Source organism: Phragmites australis, chromosome 17 (genome assembly GCF_958298935.1).
Source record: "Phragmites australis chromosome 17, lpPhrAust1.1, whole genome shotgun sequence".
Taxonomy (NCBI): Eukaryota; Viridiplantae; Streptophyta; class Magnoliopsida; order Poales; family Poaceae; genus Phragmites; species Phragmites australis.
Genome location: NC_084937.1, coordinates 20,831,339 through 20,849,255, shown reverse-complemented (window position 1 = coordinate 20,849,255; position 17,917 = coordinate 20,831,339). Strand labels below are relative to the sequence as shown.

At 43.8% G+C, this 17,917-nt stretch overlaps 2 protein-coding genes across 2 annotated transcripts; one reads left to right on the top strand and one right to left on the bottom strand.

The window, feature by feature from the left end:
* The first annotated feature begins 6,167 nt into the window (after positions 1-6,167).
* On the top strand, positions 6,168-13,186 carry LOC133896567 (ATP-dependent 6-phosphofructokinase 5, chloroplastic-like). The gene is made up of 14 exons (XM_062337164.1): positions 6,168-6,364; positions 7,532-7,864; positions 7,940-8,021; positions 8,420-8,493; positions 8,741-8,852; positions 9,381-9,476; positions 9,563-9,664; positions 9,743-9,817; positions 10,783-10,923; positions 11,036-11,152; positions 11,239-11,343; positions 11,456-11,536; positions 12,304-12,432; positions 12,541-13,186. The coding sequence occupies exons 2-14, from the start codon at positions 7,557-7,559 to the stop codon at positions 12,706-12,708; spliced, it is 1,590 nt and encodes a 529-aa protein (XP_062193148.1). The 5' UTR covers positions 6,168-6,364; positions 7,532-7,556; the 3' UTR covers positions 12,709-13,186.
* A 443-nt stretch (positions 13,187-13,629) lies between these two features.
* Positions 13,630-17,196, bottom strand: LOC133896566 (probable methyltransferase PMT2). Its single transcript, XM_062337163.1, has 7 exons — positions 16,811-17,196; positions 15,668-16,317; positions 15,360-15,570; positions 14,929-15,223; positions 14,433-14,822; positions 14,268-14,345; positions 13,630-14,180 (listed from the first exon to the last, which is right to left on the bottom strand). Exons 2-7 carry the CDS (start codon positions 16,307-16,309, stop codon positions 13,952-13,954), a joined length of 1,845 nt encoding a protein of 614 aa, XP_062193147.1. The 5' UTR covers positions 16,310-16,317; positions 16,811-17,196; the 3' UTR covers positions 13,630-13,951.
* Between the last annotated feature and the right edge of the window lie 721 nt (positions 17,197-17,917).

Below are 17,917 nucleotides of genomic sequence, written 5' to 3'. Positions count from 1 at the left end.
AACACCTTATCTAACTGGGGATACCAGAATAGTGACATTCAGGTCGGGCAACAGTTTCGTAACTGAGGGGAGGTCATCCACTTTATTAGCAATTATACTGTAATAACAAGAAGGGACCACAAGTGCGCCCGGTCTAACCCTACGGAGTATGAGGTCAGGTGTACCAAGCACCCGAATTGCCCTTACTTTGTACGAGCACATCAACCAAAATATGAGAACTATTTTGTGATCAGTAGACACACCCCACATACATGTAGCGAAGAGGCTATTAGGAATGTGAGCCACGCCGTTGATGCGAGGTTCGTAGCCCAACTCCTCATCACGTTTATTGGCACGGAAATTTGTTTGTCGCCAAAATCGATTATGGGGGAGGTGCACACTAAGACTGGCATGCTTATCAATTACCACACCGCGTGACGAGCGAAGCAGAAGGCGTTGAAGATGCTGTTTGGAAGCTTCGAAGAGTCATACAACAATGCTCCGAGGCTGCTGCAGAAGATTGCCATGACGAATCCAGGGACTCAGTGGGCCATGGCGGATGAGCCTATCAGGCTAGATGATGGGTCATATAGCACCACTGACCGATACCTCATTAGGTTATTCTGGTCCTTTGGACAATGCATCGAAGCATTCAGGCATTGCAGGCCGGTTGTATGCGTGGATGCCACATTTCTGAGCGGCAAGTTCCATGATACCCTTATGACAGCAATGACGGCGGATGCAAATAATCAGATCATTCCTCTCGCCTTTGCAATGGTTGAGAGTGAAAACAATGATAGTTGGCTGTGGTTCCTCACCTTGGTGAGGACACGTGTCGTGGGAAATAGGGAACGAGTTTGCGTCATCTCAGACCGCAACAAGGGCCTTCTGCATGCGTTGGACGTGCTGCATGATAGCACAAACTGCTCCATTGCATGGCCTGATGTGGAGAGAAGATGGTGCATGCGACACTTGGGCGCGAACCTGTACACAAGGTACCGCAGCAAGTCGCTTGTAAAGAGATTGAAAGGGCTATGTCTTCAGAACCAGCAGGCGAAGTTCAACGAGATATGGAGAGAGTTAAATGAGACCACTCGCAAGATGATGGCAAACCAGCAAGCAGGGGAGGATCAACTGCGGGCGCAAATGGTTGGGGGCCAAACTATCGTTAGTCGTTCACGTGGGACATTTAGCCAGTGGATAGCAGGGAAGCCGGCGGAGCGTTGGGCCCTTATCCATGACACTCATGGTGCCATGTTAGCGCATAGAATTGTAATGATCATATTGTACCGATTCTTATTCAAATAGCCATTCTAAAATTACTGTATCCCATATTAGGTACTCCATCATGACAACGAACATAGTGGAGGCGTTCAACAATGTTCTAAAGGGAGTACGGGGCCTCCCGTTGTGTGCCATTATTGAGCTCACATTCTACAGAATGGCGGACTACTTTCGAGACCGTGGTAATGCTGCTATAAAGTGCAGCACACGGTTTGCACCTAAGGTGGAGCAAATCATATCAAGAAGGAGGAGCAAGGCACACTTTCATCGGTCGAGGATCTACGACCTGGCCAACAATGACTTTGAGGTCATGTGCCACCATAGGTATGCTTCAGGGTATAGCGCCGGGGACACCGTGCAGCAATGTCAACTTGGGCCTAACGAGGTGAAGTGCACATGCAATAAGCCAAAACTGCACCATATCCCGTGCTCGCATGTCTTAGCCGCTTGCAGGGACATAGGTGGCAATGACGGATCACAGTACGTATCACCGTACTTCACGATCAATGCATTGAGGAGCACATGGCTTCCAAAGATGCGGTCCTTTAACATCGAAACCAACTACAAATCAATCGAGGGGCCTAAGTGGGTACCTTATCCACGAGCACGACGCACAGATCCTGGAAGGCCTAGATCTACGAGGCTGCAAGGTGACATGGATGAAACAGATGCTGTTGATGGCCTACGCAGGTGCAAACTTTGCAAACAAACTGGCCATGACAGGAGGACTTGCCAGACCCGTCAGTAAACTATCAGCCCACTATCGAACTGAACTGTCTTAGAGACTTTGCATTTTATTTTGTTCTTAGAAGCTTTCCGCAGAAATGGTTTGTATTGTAAAATGTTATTCACCTGTTAGTTGTACTACTTATTTTGCATTATGTGGTTTGCACTGTACCCCTTTAGACAAGACGTGACCACACGGCTCTGCTTGAACTATGAAATGATAACACCTCTAGCAATAACCATTGTATTGTAAATGTAATTTTATTTATTTATTTCGTGTTTCTTAAATATTCATGGATCCGTGTTTTGATGCAGAGACAGAGCGTTATAGTGAGTGAGCAATAAATCTATGGTAGGATCCTCTAGTACAGGCTTTCCATGGACACCTTCAATGATCGCTATAGCACTTAATGCCTCCTTACAGGTTGTGCGTGAAGGAAACGATGATCCCTTAAAGGAGAACAACATAATCCAAGCCGTGGAAAAATTGCATGCAAGACCCATATGTTCCAGGTTAACCGGGCCGCTCCAATGTGTAACCACCGAGGACCTTAGGGCCCTCTTGTATCACCGGCGTCAAATGTATCTGAGGGTCCGTGAACTGGCCGACCATCCTTCTGTGATAGGTTTCTCTAGGAGGCACAGAACGATAGTAATGTCGCCGGACCAGTATGCATCCCATATTCAGGTATGTCATATAAACATTTGGTCACCCTACTTATCTTATTTCCATTGATTCGAATGGTCCTCTTCTGCGTCAGGCTTTTCCGGAAGACGAACAGTTGATCAACAAAGAAATCTCACACTTCTTGGCGATGTATATGCTCTTCAGCGGGGGTGTGATGCCTGGTTCGCGTAGAAGACGACGACAGTCATCGAACCAAAGGGTTACAGAGGCGACCTCTACGAATCATCCAGATAATGACGAGGACGAAGACGATGACGATTTCATGCCCCCCATGCCTAGACGTTCCAACATAAATACAGGAGAAGGTTATAGGAACACTGCAAGAGGACGTTCACGCACAACATCGAGATGCCATACTTCGGAGAAACCTCAAGATGATGACGACGACGACGATTTCATGCCACAACGACCCCGTCCTCCGAGGCTTCCATCTCCGGAGGACACCGATGACCCTGAAAATGATTATGGATTTGCTCGTACTCATTTTTACAACTTCCCAGAACCACCTCGGAGACGACAACCATCTTACCCGGATAGCTTTGACCATCACACCTGGCATTCTTACGCTAATTTGCGTCGCCACTTTCCTTCGCCCTAAGCATCTATTGTAACCCTGTATATTTTATTCCCTTCAGGCATGTATCGGGTTCCATGCTACTTATGCTTTACAACTACTATTGTTTCCTCTGTACTGAGAATTTTTTACATTAACAATACAGTGAATAGGTCATAATAGGGATGACCTCGACATTAAAATCAATATTACATGTATCATGACAAATTGCACTGGCTACTCAACGGCAACGATGCCTCACACAATCCCCAGGAGTGTAAGCGTCTGGCGGGTGTGTGGCTCTCATCCCAGTAGCCTGCACAGGCCCCTGCCTTGCGTGCCCTTGGTCGTCTTCATCATCATCTGCCTGCCCTGTGGGAACCTCACCGAACGTGTATCCCGCCCCGCTAACTCGGCCCTGCATGTACCATGCCGAAGGATCCTCGTGCGGAAGTGTGGACGGCCCTAGAACGTGCTCAGATGGAGTCCAGTGTGCCGAAGGCTCGCCATGCTGGTACCAATGTGACCTTCCAGGTTCATCGAGATCTTGGGAGGACTGTCCGCCGAGTAGATCAGTGAAGGTGGCGGACGCTTGCATTGCACCAGCCCAGTCAAAAGCATTAGTGTCGCTCCAGCAAGGGGTCTGCTGCGTGCAGTTAACGACGTCCTCCTGATGAGTAGATGCTGCAGCCGGAGGTGCTAGTGAACCCAGTGTAAACTGCTCAGGCGTAGGAGGCTGCGTGCACTCCTCGGCCTCATCACCGGAACATGACACATGACGCGCCGAAGCTGAAGATCTATGTCGTGATTGTGAACAGACAGGTTCGTCACGGGCAGCCCGGTCAGCATGGCCACGTCCCTCAGTGTTACTGCCATCTCACCAAAAGGAAAGTGTGCGTCTCAGGACGCTAGCGGTCGACGAGACCTGTGAGCAGTGCCTCATCAATTGCCGGCAGAGGTGTCCTACCACCGACCTCCATGGGAGCTCCGGCCATCATGAGAGCGAAAGGTAGTAGTCCCGCCCGTGCGAGTGGCTCGTGGAATCGAGGGTTCAACTCCTTAATTTTGTGCACACTCCAGGCTCGTAACGGACCCAACTGCATGAGTTATCCAATACATGTACATCGTTAGTTCAAAATTATCGTAGCAATGAAATAACACATATAAACGTGGTACCTGCTGTCCCGTGAATATCATCCTTCCCCTATGGTTCTCGTCGTACCGCTGCTGAAGAAGCTCGGGAAGACCACCATGAGCCATGATAATGATTTAAAGCTTCATGGTTCAATAAATAGGTGAACAACAGATTAGAATAATCTAAGTACTCTAATTAAATAAACTAATTAATATAATAAATAATCTAAGTACTCTAATTAAATAATCTAAGTAATATAATAACGTAATTAAATAATCTAATTTGTATAATCTAAGTACTCTAATTAAATAAAGTAAGTACTCTAATTAAATAATCTAAGTAATATAATAACGTAATTAAACAATCTACTTCCGAAAGAACTAATCTATTTTGAAACTAACTAACCAAATAAGCTAATTACTCTAAATACTATTACTAACCTAAGTATTAAATAGGTAATCTAATAACTAACCGGTACGAAAGTGAGTGCTCTCGAAGTATTAAACTGCCGCTGCTGCTGCTCGCGTTGCTCCTCTTCTGCTGCTTTCTATACTCGAGCTGCTGCTCCTCTGCCGCTCCTCGCATTCCTCCTCTGCTGCTCCCTTCTCTGCTCTCTTCTCCTCTAGCGACCTCCATTTATTCACCTCTCCGCGGGCCGTGCCAAAACATGCATGCATCAATAATTCATCGGCTGGCCGAACGTATCACGGGATGGATGGAAAAAATGAATGACGTGACGTGAAAATGATTGATGTGATGTGGCAAAAAGAAGGATGGGATGCCGACCGGCTGAATTCGGCAACTGAGGTGCCGAATACGGCACTGTGAGCCGTATTTGGCAACTCGAATACACCCTGTATTTGAGTTACCGAAATCCAAATTTCAGATTTTGATATACCGAATACGAGTGCTAGATTTACAAATACGCCAACATATTATCTAATTTTACAAATACGGTCGCGTATATTGTCTAAATTCCTAAATTTACCCACAATTACACAACAAGCCTGGCTTAGCTCAAACGAGCTAGACTCGGCTAAAGATTAAAAAAAAAACGGGGTCACCCTGAGAGGCGACGCCGAGGGGTGTGGGCCCTCTGAACCCATGGAGCTAAGCCTCCTTGGACAGTTGGCACAGTTGGGTAGGACGAAGCAGTTTGTGGAGAAGGCATCGAACTCAGTTTGTGGAGAAGGCATCGAGCTGGCTGTGTGGCTAGCGAGTTCGGTTTATCTCAAGCGTGATATTTTGAGGTGATTGTTTGTTCGTATAAATAAATTTAGATTTGATAAATATGTATAACCTTATATATATATATATATGTTTAGTTGATTATATACATTGTTTTAATTTGATTCGACGGATATAAATGTATATCTATAGTCTGATCTGACGGATGCAGATAGCTGTATCTGTTCATTGGGACGAATCTATTTATCGGTATTACAAAATCACCTTCATATAAACAATTAATCGAAATCTTAATTTTTATAGTTACTCATATCATCTTTAATTTAGTTAACCAAATAAAACTCAGCTCAATCTACTAAACAAATATAACCAATAAATATTATTCTTTTCGATAAATATAATTTCCGTCCATCTACTTTCACTCATACTAGTTATACGATCATACGAACTACAATCACACGCTTTCGGGCAAGAGGGTGACGGACGCCACTTGCAGATTCTCTCGCTGAGTAAAGAATCGAACACGCAATAGTTGGATCAAGTAGGAACGGCCGATGGTCTGGTGGGCCCGTGCGCCTCCCGAGTCGCCGGCACACCAACCCCCGTATCCCTCCGGTCCATACGCCGCGCCCACGCAGCCCTCCTCCCCTTCCACTCCGCTACTGTGCCTCTGCTTCTCCGCCGCGCCCAAAGGTCAAATATTCCAACCGATCAAACGCCAGCGAAGGATCTCGAAGCCCGGAGGCCGGGAGCAGAGAAGAGCGCGCTCGAATCCGCCTCCCCCCCCCCCCCTCGCTGCCTCGGGCCTCAGGTAAGCCGCCGCCCTGTCTCGTGCCGTCCCCAACCCATCTCCTACACGGCGCATTGCGCGCCCGCCCGCCCGCCGGGTCAGACCCCTCTCCGGTTCCGCTCGCCGGGGAGATCCATCGCGCGCAGCTTAGTTGGTTGGGGGTCGTGTGCGCGTCGCCGACACCCGCGCGTCACACGCCACACCTGTGCCGGCGCAATGCTGCTCGGCTCGCGCGCCGGCGTGGGTGTTGGGGGTGGGGGGGGGGGGCGGACTCCTCGCGCTGGGTGATCCGATTCGTTCGGCTGCAAATGTTTACGGGGGCGTGGGTTTGGAGAACCCGCGGATTGACTGTGGATTCTGGAGTCAACACCACGACTGCAGTCTACTGATTACTTTCGCGGATGATTCGGGGTGTTCGTGCTGCGCTTTAGTGCTGCTCTCAGTACCGTGTTTTTCTAGTTTCGTGAGTTGCTGCGTTTGTTCATCAGGATGGTCATGGATGCTGTTGGTTAGAAAACGATTTGTTCCCTCTCGGTATCCGAGGTCGGGATCAAGCTAACTAACCTTCTGGGTGTTGGATTTGGCTTTCATACACATAGGTGATCATGTGTGTTCAATTGTGCTTTCGTAGTACCATATGTAAAATTTGGCTTGTTTCGGCCTCTCTGAACTCGCTAGTTAGGTGTGTTACAGATTTTCCCCCTAGGGTCGCCCCTGGTCCCATATGGGTATTACAGACAGCTGGAATTGAGGCTGAAATGTAGCATTTTATTGCTGGAGTTTAAGTAATCAATTAGCCAGATACAGGTAGCCGTTGATCTATAGATACACTAAGGTTTCAATTTTTACGAACTGCCGGTGTGTTTGGTCATGCAGGTGTTGTATGTTCAGTGTTAAGATACTCAGATAGGTGTGTTTGAACATGGCTGCTGTACACTACAGAGATGAATTTATTGTGTTTCTGTCATAGGCGATTAGAAAATAACAACTGAGCTAGTGACAAGCTATGTATTGTGCATCCACCAAGTCTCTTTAGTCTTGATTGACTGGAACGTCTCATGATTTTAGCAAAGTTATGCCATGAGATTTAATTTGAGTTACTATCCATCAATCGTATTAAATTTTGATTATTTTTCTATAAGACTATTAGCATCAACTCACTCTCAGCATACTAAATTTCTGCTGCAGATTAGCGGGTACACAATAATCTTTCATGTCCTTATCTGGGATGGCTGTTGCGTTTAAAGCAAGTACGAGTTCTACTACACGGCAGCAATGGTTGCATTCAACAAGGGACCAATGCCAGTATGGTTTCACTCACTTAAGTGAGCGAAAGTGCAGAAAAAGATCTGCGGTACTCCGTGTCAGAGCTATTTCTGGGAAGTTAGACCTAGATTTCAGTGATCCTTCTTGGAAGCAAAAGTATCAGGAAGGCTGGGATAGGCGTTTTAGTTTGCCGCACATTACAGATATATATGATTTGAAGCCAAGGCTCACTACATTCTCTCTTAAGAAAAACAGGTTCTTTCCTGTTCTAAACAGATAAAACTGTAGCTGGCCCTTTTTCTTTTAATAGATCATCTGTTGCTCTGACAGAACTCCCGTGGGTGCTGGTGATGGTTCATCAGCTTATATGTGGAATGGCTATGTAAATAAGGATGACCGAGCACTTCTGAAGGTCAATATCAAATACAGCTTATGTGAAGTGTAATTTGTTCAGCATTTCTAAATGGATACATAAAATGAGGCATGGTCTTGACTCTTGAGATTTACCTCAAAAATCAAGATCGCTGATTGAGATTGTCAATTCAGTGTACAGAATCATTACCTTAGTCAATTGTTGGCCTTTTTTGACTTGCATAATATTGATTGTATTGTTCGCAAGGTTGGATTTGCAAGTTTTGTGGCAAACTATCTGTTTCCTTTGAACTTCTGTACTGCTTAACGTTAGTTTAAATAACACCAATAATACAGATAATATGAGTATGCACTTCAATAAAATTCTGAATCTCAAGGAAAGAAGTTTCGTTTTTCCTTCCTGGTGTATTCTGCACTTAACGTAGTATGCTTTTTTAGGTGATAAAGTATGCCTCTCCTAATTCTGCTGGAGCTGAGTGCATCGATCCTGATTGTAGCTGGGTGGAACATTGGTATGATCTCATGTAGCACATAAGTCAATTTGTCTTTTTTTCTGGAAGGAGTTGATTTCGTCTTCTTTATAATGGAAGTATGCTTATTTCCCTGAAATGCTCTGTGTGATGTTAACTTATGTCATTATTCACCTTTTATTGTATCATGAATACAACTAAAAAAGAACAACTTATAGCCACTATAATCTCATAATTGTATCTTTTAAGAATGGGAAATGTATAAGGCAGTGGTAATTGCTTTCTACAGGGTGCATCGTGCAGGCCCTCGTAAGGAGATATATTATGAACCTGAAGAAGTGAAGGCGGCCATTGTTACCTGTGGTGGGTTATGCCCCGGTTTAAATGATGTAATTAGACAGGTATGGGCCTTTTAGCATTCACGTGATTTTACATTTTCTATAGTGTCACTGTGTTGAGTTTCTGACACAATACAATATCCTGGCATTTACAGCACATTTACACTTGCAAAGGTTTTGATGAATTTAGGAGTAGGACTGATGTTTATGAGTTATGCTATAACCATTTGATCTGATACCAAAAAGAAAGAAAAAGTGGGAGTCTAAATGCATGGGGAGTATAGTACAACTTATTGAATGTTATGTGTTAGTGCTTATGTGTTGAACTTGTGCACATTATTTGAATTGTGGATAGCTCACTTTTATGTAAATACCGAATAATTTGAAGCTGTTAGGATGTTTGCTTATCTTGAAGCATAAATGCCCTACATCAAATATCTCATTTGACATGTTCCATGAATAATCTGGCGAAAATGGACTTTATTATATGCTTATGGTTTAAATTAATTGCGTATTGTTAAGAAGATGATTTTGGTTCCATGTCTAACCGGCACCTCCCCTATTACATGAGCAATTTTACTTATACTCCAGATAGTATTTACCTTGGAGATCTACGGGGTGAAGAATATTGTTGGAATCCAGTTTGGTTACCGTGGATTTTTTGAAAAAGGCTTAAAAGAAATGCCGGTAAGGATGCTTTTCTATTAACTCTCAGGTGCTAAAGGGAGTTAATGATCATGATGTTGCTGACTTATTGTGGTGGGAACCTTCAGCTTTCACGTGGTGTGGTGGAAAACATAAATCTTTCTGGTGGAAGTTTCCTAGGTGTCTCTCGCGGAGGAGCTAAAACTAGTGAGATTGTAGATAGTATACAGGTAAGCAACCTGAAGTGAAGACATCATATTATGTGTTGCAGCTTTAATAGTGTTTACATGATCATCTTATGTTTGCAGGCAAGAAGAATTGATATGCTCTTTGTAATTGGTGGAAATGGTAGCCACGCAGGAGCTAATGCTATTCATGAGGAGGTTGTTACTCTCTTCATTTCATACTTCTAAGACTTTTGGGCATGCTTGGATGAGTTAGATTTAGTTCAGTTCACTACATCGTAGTAATCAAATTCATATATAACCTGATTGCACACCTATATTGTCATGGTCGGTCTCCATTATAAGAAGAAGGGCCGGCATCATCCCGTGGCCGGCTAGGCACACGGCTAGGGTGGGACCCATCCCTGGTCCCACATCATTATTTCAATATATGTAATTCTTTTGTTTTCTAGAAGAGTCTAGATAAGATTGTAATCAGATTGGATTCCATTTATAAAATCCAATCTGATTTGGTTCCTTAGGGGTCAAGTAACCTCATCAATATATAGAGGAGGTGATCTATCAGTAAAAGGCAAGAAGTGAAGTAATTAGAAGGGAAATTCTCTCTCTCTCTCTCTCTCTCTCTGCCACCCAACTACTAGGGTGCCGGCCTCCCTGGCCGTCGCCTCCCTCATCTTTCCTTTTTCTCAATCTCCATCTGGGAGGCCGTCGCCTCCCTCATCTCTCCTTTTTCTTAATCTCCATCTCCTCCCCTTAACCCATTGCGTATATATGGAAATATCTGGCTGCCTACAGGGGTAGCTGCTACCCACCCCTTAGTAATTTTTACTCTTCTGAGTTTAAGGATAGTGAGTTTCTTGAATCCAAAGTTGACAAACTTGATTTGAAATCCTGTTTTGTTGCTAAAAAGATGGGTATTGAGACAACTAAAACAAGAATGTCTTTTCTCTCATCCACAGAGATCACTTGTTACCAAAGTATTCCAGTGGGTGTGATTATTTACAACTTCCCTAAACTAAAAGATCTTATGTTCTGTGCACCACATTGGTTAGGATTCAGGAAGGATTCCAAGGAATCATCTACACTCAAACACATATTGCATGTTCCATGGAGTGTGTTTACTCATTCATTGTTTATGTTCATGTCTTTTTTCTGGTTTGCAGTGTCGTAAGAGAAAACTGAAAGTTTCAGTTGTAGCAGTTCCAAAGACAATTGATAATGATATACTTTATATGGATAAGACGTTTGGTTTTGATACAGCTGTGGAGGAAGCTCAGCGTGCTATTAATTCTGCCTATATAGAGGTAGGCTGATATTGCTCACTTATCAGTGTGTTTTAAAATTTATAGTCAAATGAAGTTGAATTCTACGTATGGTTTACTCTTGCTTTAGTTGATTCCTTCCTTCTGTCTCTAGGCACGTAGTGCATACCATGGAATTGGGTTGGTCAAATTAATGGGAAGAAGCAGTGGGTTCATAGCCATGCAAGCTTCTCTTTCCAGTGGACAGATTGATGTCTGCCTAATACCCGAGGTTTGAAACACTTAACACTGATGAGGGAGCTTCAAATTTGTCTTTGTTTCATATCTACTGAAAGAAGCTTACTATATTGAATGAAGATATCTTTCACACTTGACGGAGAACATGGTGTCTTGCGACACCTTGAGCATTTACTAAATAGAAAAGGATTTTGTGTGGTTTGTGTTGCTGAAGGTGCAGGACAGGTAAGATGGCGTAGTGGCTTTATGATTTTTCCTTCTTGACTGCTTCAAAGGCTCTATTATATATGAATGATTTATGGAAATTGAATATGTATTTATTGGACTCTTCACACAGGATTTACTGCAAAAATCAAATGCAACTGATGCTTCGGGAAATGTGATACTTAGTGACTTTGGTGTCCACATGCAACAGAAGGTATGCTCATTTTAAACCCCTTATGCAAATGGATTTCTTATCTAGCATCTTTGAAGATTGGTGTATGGGTTCATTGTAACCATCTGGTCCACAGACAGAGATAGATAGACCCGGTACCGGGGATTCGTCTGAAAGTAACACTGGAGATGTACTACATATCAAAATATAGATGAAAACGTTCAAAAAGTGTGCCCCATCCTTGCGGCCACTGTGTGGGCAGGCAGTGAGTTGGGTTGGTTGGGGGTGTGGAGCTCTCTGGTTTTCAGTGGAAACCGACTGAGGTTTTACTCCCTGCCTAGTATACTTGCTAAAATCAAGAGCCTTTCTTTGAGGCAATTATATTTGTGATTTATGCCGAACTACTGATTGCCACCAAGTTTCAAATGAGGGAAAAACACCTTATGGCCCTGCAAAAGAAGACTGACACTTATAGGCCTGATACCATATTTACAAAGTGCAGACCATAGTCAAGGTCATCAGTTGTTTCTTTCCAGGCCAGTACATAGTTTACGGAACTTCTTTGCCCTATACAAATAAAAAAATAACTAGTTTTTTCTGTTCTCTTTTCCCAATACGTTTGAAAAATTAGCAGCAAAAAAAATGCTCAATTGACTATGAAACGGAAGTGTACCTTCTTTGAACTGGCAAACCGATGTGCCGTGACCCTTTCTTCTGTATGGTGCTCCGACATTGCTATTGTTGCGTTCCTTTTTAGATTTTCCCCCCATTCTACATATTATTTAGTGGCCGTCGGTATCACCTTTCAGATTAAGAAGCATTTCAAGGACATCGGTGTTCCAGCTGATTTGAAATACATTGATCCAACATATATGGTTCGGGCCTGTCGGGCAAATGCATCTGATGCTATTCTGTGCACTGTGCTAGGACAAAATGCTGTAAGTTTATTTCTTTTCATTGTTTGCTAGTATCCATTTAACGTAGGAGTAGGATTTTTAGCCACTTAATTTGTTCGACTGTAAGAAAACTGTATGAATGTATTTCAGGTCCATGGAGCGTTTGCCGGGTTCAGTGGCATCACATCAGGTATTTCGAACACACACTATGCCTACCTTCCCATTACAGAGGTGATCACGACACCGAAGCGCGTGAACCCCAATAGCAGGATGTGGCACCGCTGTCTCACGTCCACTGGCCAGCCAGACTTTCACTGACTTGTTAACCCTAAATGGTACCAAGAGAATCGTCAGTAATGTAATTCTAATAAGAAACTTGAATAGACTTGTGACACCAAATTTTGGGTATGAAGTTGGACGACCTCACAGTACATTTTCTGGAATCATTGGATTCCCCTTGATCATTCAAATCTAAAGCATGCTTGTTCTCGGAAGGGAAAATTCAAAATATGCGATATTTATCTTGCTTTTCTGAAATGTCAGTGCAAATATTTTGATCATAAATGCCACCGCAAAAATATTCACCACAGAGAACTACGGGCTCAACCAGAATACCGGATGCTCTGCTGGCTCTGCCTTGAGAAGTCGATCTATTTGACGGCTACTCACGCTGTGATAAATTCTGCTTCGTGCTAGCAGTGAACTGCAACAACAGTGCTATAACCAGACGTTTTTCCCAGCATTATTCAGGTGGTACCTATATTTATGTTTGAATAAATTTCACAGAAGTACACTACGATTGGGAAAACTATAGCAAAACTCCAATTTAATTTTTTTTCTTCACAAAACTACACTTTTATTGACATATGTATCACAAAACTATGAAACTACATTTTTAGGAATCAATTTCACAAAAACTGCACTTTTATTGTCAGTTTGTCAAAACTACACAGTTAGCTCATATAGTATCGCAAAACAATTCTTTTTCATGGCTTAAAAGTAGTTTTGTAATACAAAATGGCAACATATGTGTAGTTTTGTTAAGTTAATTCTTAGAAGTGTAGTTTTGCTTTATACTGCCAATAAAAGGGTAGTTTTGCGAAATTAATTCTTAAAAGTGTAGTTTTGTAATAGTTTTTCCAATATTAGGGCAGTTTTGTGAAATTTACTCTGTATGTTTTAAAAAACTTGACTCCCTGTTCTGTAGATTACTGATCGCAAAATGGTAACAAAATAAAGTTCACAAGTTACACATCCAGGATCAGTACGTCGATCCCGTGAGATATTTTCAAGATAAGCAAGATATTGAACAGACTAACCAGTTCACACTTAGAGCGACAAATGAAATTACAAAAATGTTGCAACATTATACGGCCGCAAGCCTGCAACTATCATCAGCAAGCACGGAATCCTGGTTGCTTCAGTGCTACCCAGGGAAGGAGAGAAGGGTAGGCGGAGGGCATTTTCCTTGTGACGCGACGACTTCCTAAGCTAATTGATGCTCGTCAGGTCAAGGATGGATTGCAGAGTTCCTCGTTAGAAACTCGGGATTGGACTCGCTTCAAGCTGCAGCCGTCTGGTTTCCACCAACCCAATACTGCTTCACGGCATACAAGATCTTCTCGCGCACGAGGGGGCCGTCCTCGTGATCAACCAACTTGGTGTTCCATCTCATGCCCTGAGCAAGCCTATTCACCTTTGTCAAGACATCGACATAGTCCCGCATTATGACGGCGCCTTCTGGCCTCAAGATGCGGTCCATTTCCAGGAGAATGTCTTCCATGTTACATCTGTTGTTAGTTTCAACCAAAAAAAATATATATCAGCACAGGCATTTCGAGCAATGGATCAAATATCACAAGACTATAGTAGCTTACTTGTTTTTATACAAGGTGAAAACACCGCTAGCATGGATAAGATCATATGTCCTTGGATAAGTAGAGAAAGCTTCACACCTAGCATAGGGTTGCGTCGAATTGTAAGTTCATGATCACCAGCACACTATTTTACCAAGCACAAGATTTAAGAGTAAAATGGCATACCAGTCATGGTATATGCCGATCAATCCTCGCTCATAAACAGCCCCTAGGGTTGATATCTTCGCAATAGTCGGCACAACATTCATCACCCAAGATTTTGGGGACTCTATTGTGGCAGCGAATCCCCCAAAACCTGCATTCATGTCCATAACATTTCTGTATCTTCCTGTAAGTAGATACTTGTTCACGGTGCTATAAGCCTTCACGTGCTTCTTCCACATTTTATTGTCTTTCTGAAAGGCCTGAGATGAAACCCCTGGAATCAAACCATTAGCAATTCTTGGAGGAACTGCATTGAGCCTGCCTGGGAAGGGCTTGATTGCTCCTCCAGCTACTTCACTTTCATCTTTTACATCTGGAAGGGGTGTCACACAGGCCTTCATCTTCTTGTACCTGATGTAGAAACAGCAAGTCAAAACAAGGATAAGAAAGGGATATATATATAAACGAAAACATTTTGTTCAAAGGATTTTTTAACAAAATTACAGGAATAGCATACCAGACATCATCTGGGTTTGTTGATTCACACATCTGCACAGTAGATTCGTCTTGCCTAGAAGGGCAAGACCCGGTGTTTACCCTTTTCCTCCATATTGCCATCTCACCCTTCTCTGAGACTTTTTCCCAACATAGAAGGTCAGCAATTTCCTCTATTCTTCTCTGCTCTGCCTCGAGATCCTTCTTTGTGCGCTGCCAACCCTTGTAGTTCACCTTCCAATTAATTGGAGGACCAGACAGAACCCAGTAGCCACCAGGCCTTAGAACCCTATCGACTTCCATCATGTACATTCCATCTGCAAAACATGAAAATGGTTATGAGTTGTAAAATAAATGGCGTGAAAATATAGGATGAATATTCTTACTTCTAAGTATTAATGGTAGCCGAAATTCCCACAAAAAGAATATAAAAGGATGCATGATCAGGCTCACCGTTTGCTCCCCATGGAATCAAACACCTGGAACAATGGGCCATATCAAAGGCCCTTGATGGATAAGGAAGTTTTATTGTACCAAGAACACCAATAACAGCTGGAACGCCTCTCTCCAGAGCAAACTGCACTTGTGCCTCATGTGAATCTCTTGGTGCAAACGACATGGCCAAGACATTCCTCTTCAACAAATAGGCTCCCCAGCTAGCCACCTGAAATAGTTCCAGCGCATTAAGACATGTACTAGACTTTGTAACCAAGCCTAAATTAGCAACAACAAGCAATACACAGTTTGGCATTTGCTCTTACCCCACAACCAGTGTCAAGTGCAGTCCTGACAGTTCCATTGGCGATCGGTATGACTGATGCCAGCTGATCAATGTACTTATCTGCTCCTTGCGGGAATTGTGTCCCTCCACCGGGGAATCTGAACACATTGCCCTCATATTGAACCCAGTTCTGGATGGCTTTCTCGACTGTCAAGCTCTTATACGGACAATTCGCGAAAGGAACAAAGTCCCGGCTTTTAGGCCATGGGAACGGAGCTACATATCCTTTCGGCGGCGGTACCAAACAGTGCAGCTTTTCTTTCTGCAGCGGGCAATGTCTCTCTCTGTAATTCATGTTCTCCCGAGGGAACTTCATCGCCCTATTCTGATCTTGGCACGGGGTATAATCCGTGTAGCGATCAGGGCACGGCTTGAACTTCTTCACCGGCGAAACAAGATCGCCAGAGTTACCGGCTTTAGAATGGTGAGTGTCGAAGCTAAGATTCGGCAAGATGGTGCAGTCCGTGCGTTTGGTAATCTCCAGCGCGATGCTGTCCCCCTTTCCAAACCCGCTCTTCTGCCAAGCTCCGAGGATGTAGAAGAAGCAGCACATACCGATCACTATGCATAGGGACACGGTGCTTCTGGTCCTGTTGTCTACAGAACCCCCCTTCAAAGCCATGGCTTATCCTGCGGAATCAGACATTCAAAAAAGATAACTTTTAAATTCCTAGTAGTACTAACTATGGAGGGTACATAGAATGCTAATCGATTGGAAAAGTGATTAAAATCAAATCCAAGGAATTCCCCCTGACGGCTGACGCGTTCATGGATAATATCAGAAAGCGCGTGCCATTCATCTATCACATCACTGCTTCCTAACCACCGAACTTTGCCGAAACTGTAGAGTCATCAGATCTCTAGGTGCCAAGAGGAGAACGGCGCCAATGAAGCACGAGCACTGCCGGTAACATTGTCTCCACAACAAATCAGAGCCCCGCATTGCAGATTTCGATAAACCCAAGAAACCAACGCGGCAAAGCCAAGCGCGCGCCCAGCAAAGCCTTAAAGCGACCACAAAAGCTCCGGAAACAAACGAGCAGCAGCAGCACCGGATCTTAGCCATGAGCACCACGAACCCATCTAAAAGAAGCACTAGGAGGCAAAGGAAAGAACGGCTCACCGGATGGATCCAGGAGACCAGGGCAGCAGACAACACCTCCTACGCGAATGCCGGCTTCGCGGCGGCTGGGCTGCGAAATCTGATGCTTCGGGCGGGGTTCAGCTGGGTTTTGCGATTTTCAGGGGAGGCAGAGTGGGGGTTCGCCCGAGCCGCTTTACAGTTCGGCTCCCACTCCCCTTCCTCCACCGACGGACGAACAGTGTGCGCCGTGGATGGGGATGGGGAGAATCGCGGGGAAATATTTAGCGCGGGATTTCCGAGAGAATAAAGCGAAAAAAAGGGTTAAAAATTTGGGCTTTGGAGGCGGCCTTGCGTGTTCCGTCCACAGATCTAGCTGAGCTGGCTGGCTGGCTGGCTGGCTTCCGGGTTTGTGGATCGGGTCGTGGGTTACAGGAGTATGAAATTTCTGGTGGCATTTTAGGGATTGCAAGTTGAAACAATTGCATATCTGACAATAAAGGCGCAAAGGAGCCTGCTCTTACTTCCTACCGCTTGCGCGTGACATGCCTATATTGCTAATGGCTTCTCTTACCGCCGCAACCACGCAGCGAACTAGTCTAGCCTTCTATTTGCATAGGCTTAAAAATGTTCTTTTATGAAAAAGGCAGTAGCTATCAAGTAGCTAGCTTTTGGTCTTGATTTTTATGATTTTTAGTTGTTTAAGAAAGCGGTTGTGATTGAAATGAATTAAAAACTTAGAAGCAGGTTAAAATGAGTTTTTTTGTCTTTTGGTGTGCTGAGAAGCTAAAAAATTATTCAAACATGAGTGAAAATATTGTAGTATCATGGTAATTTTTCATGCAAATAGTATCATGACAATGTGTATTGTACCGAGAGATATAGTGGTAGCTATCTTGGACTCTGCTGAGAGGCTAGCGTGGTTAATGTGGATAAAAACAACACCGCAGTGCAATGGCGGGAGGTTAAGTAGAATTATAGATTTTATTATTATTTTTTTATGACATCTTATTTTCATACAGTAGCAAATATGTAATTAGGTATTTTCTAAGGCCAACATAACTAAATACAAGAAAACCTAGATGGCTTCCTTCGTTGGGTTTTTACTTTGCTTTGCGGGTCGGGTTTTCTCAACGGAGAATGTCTTAC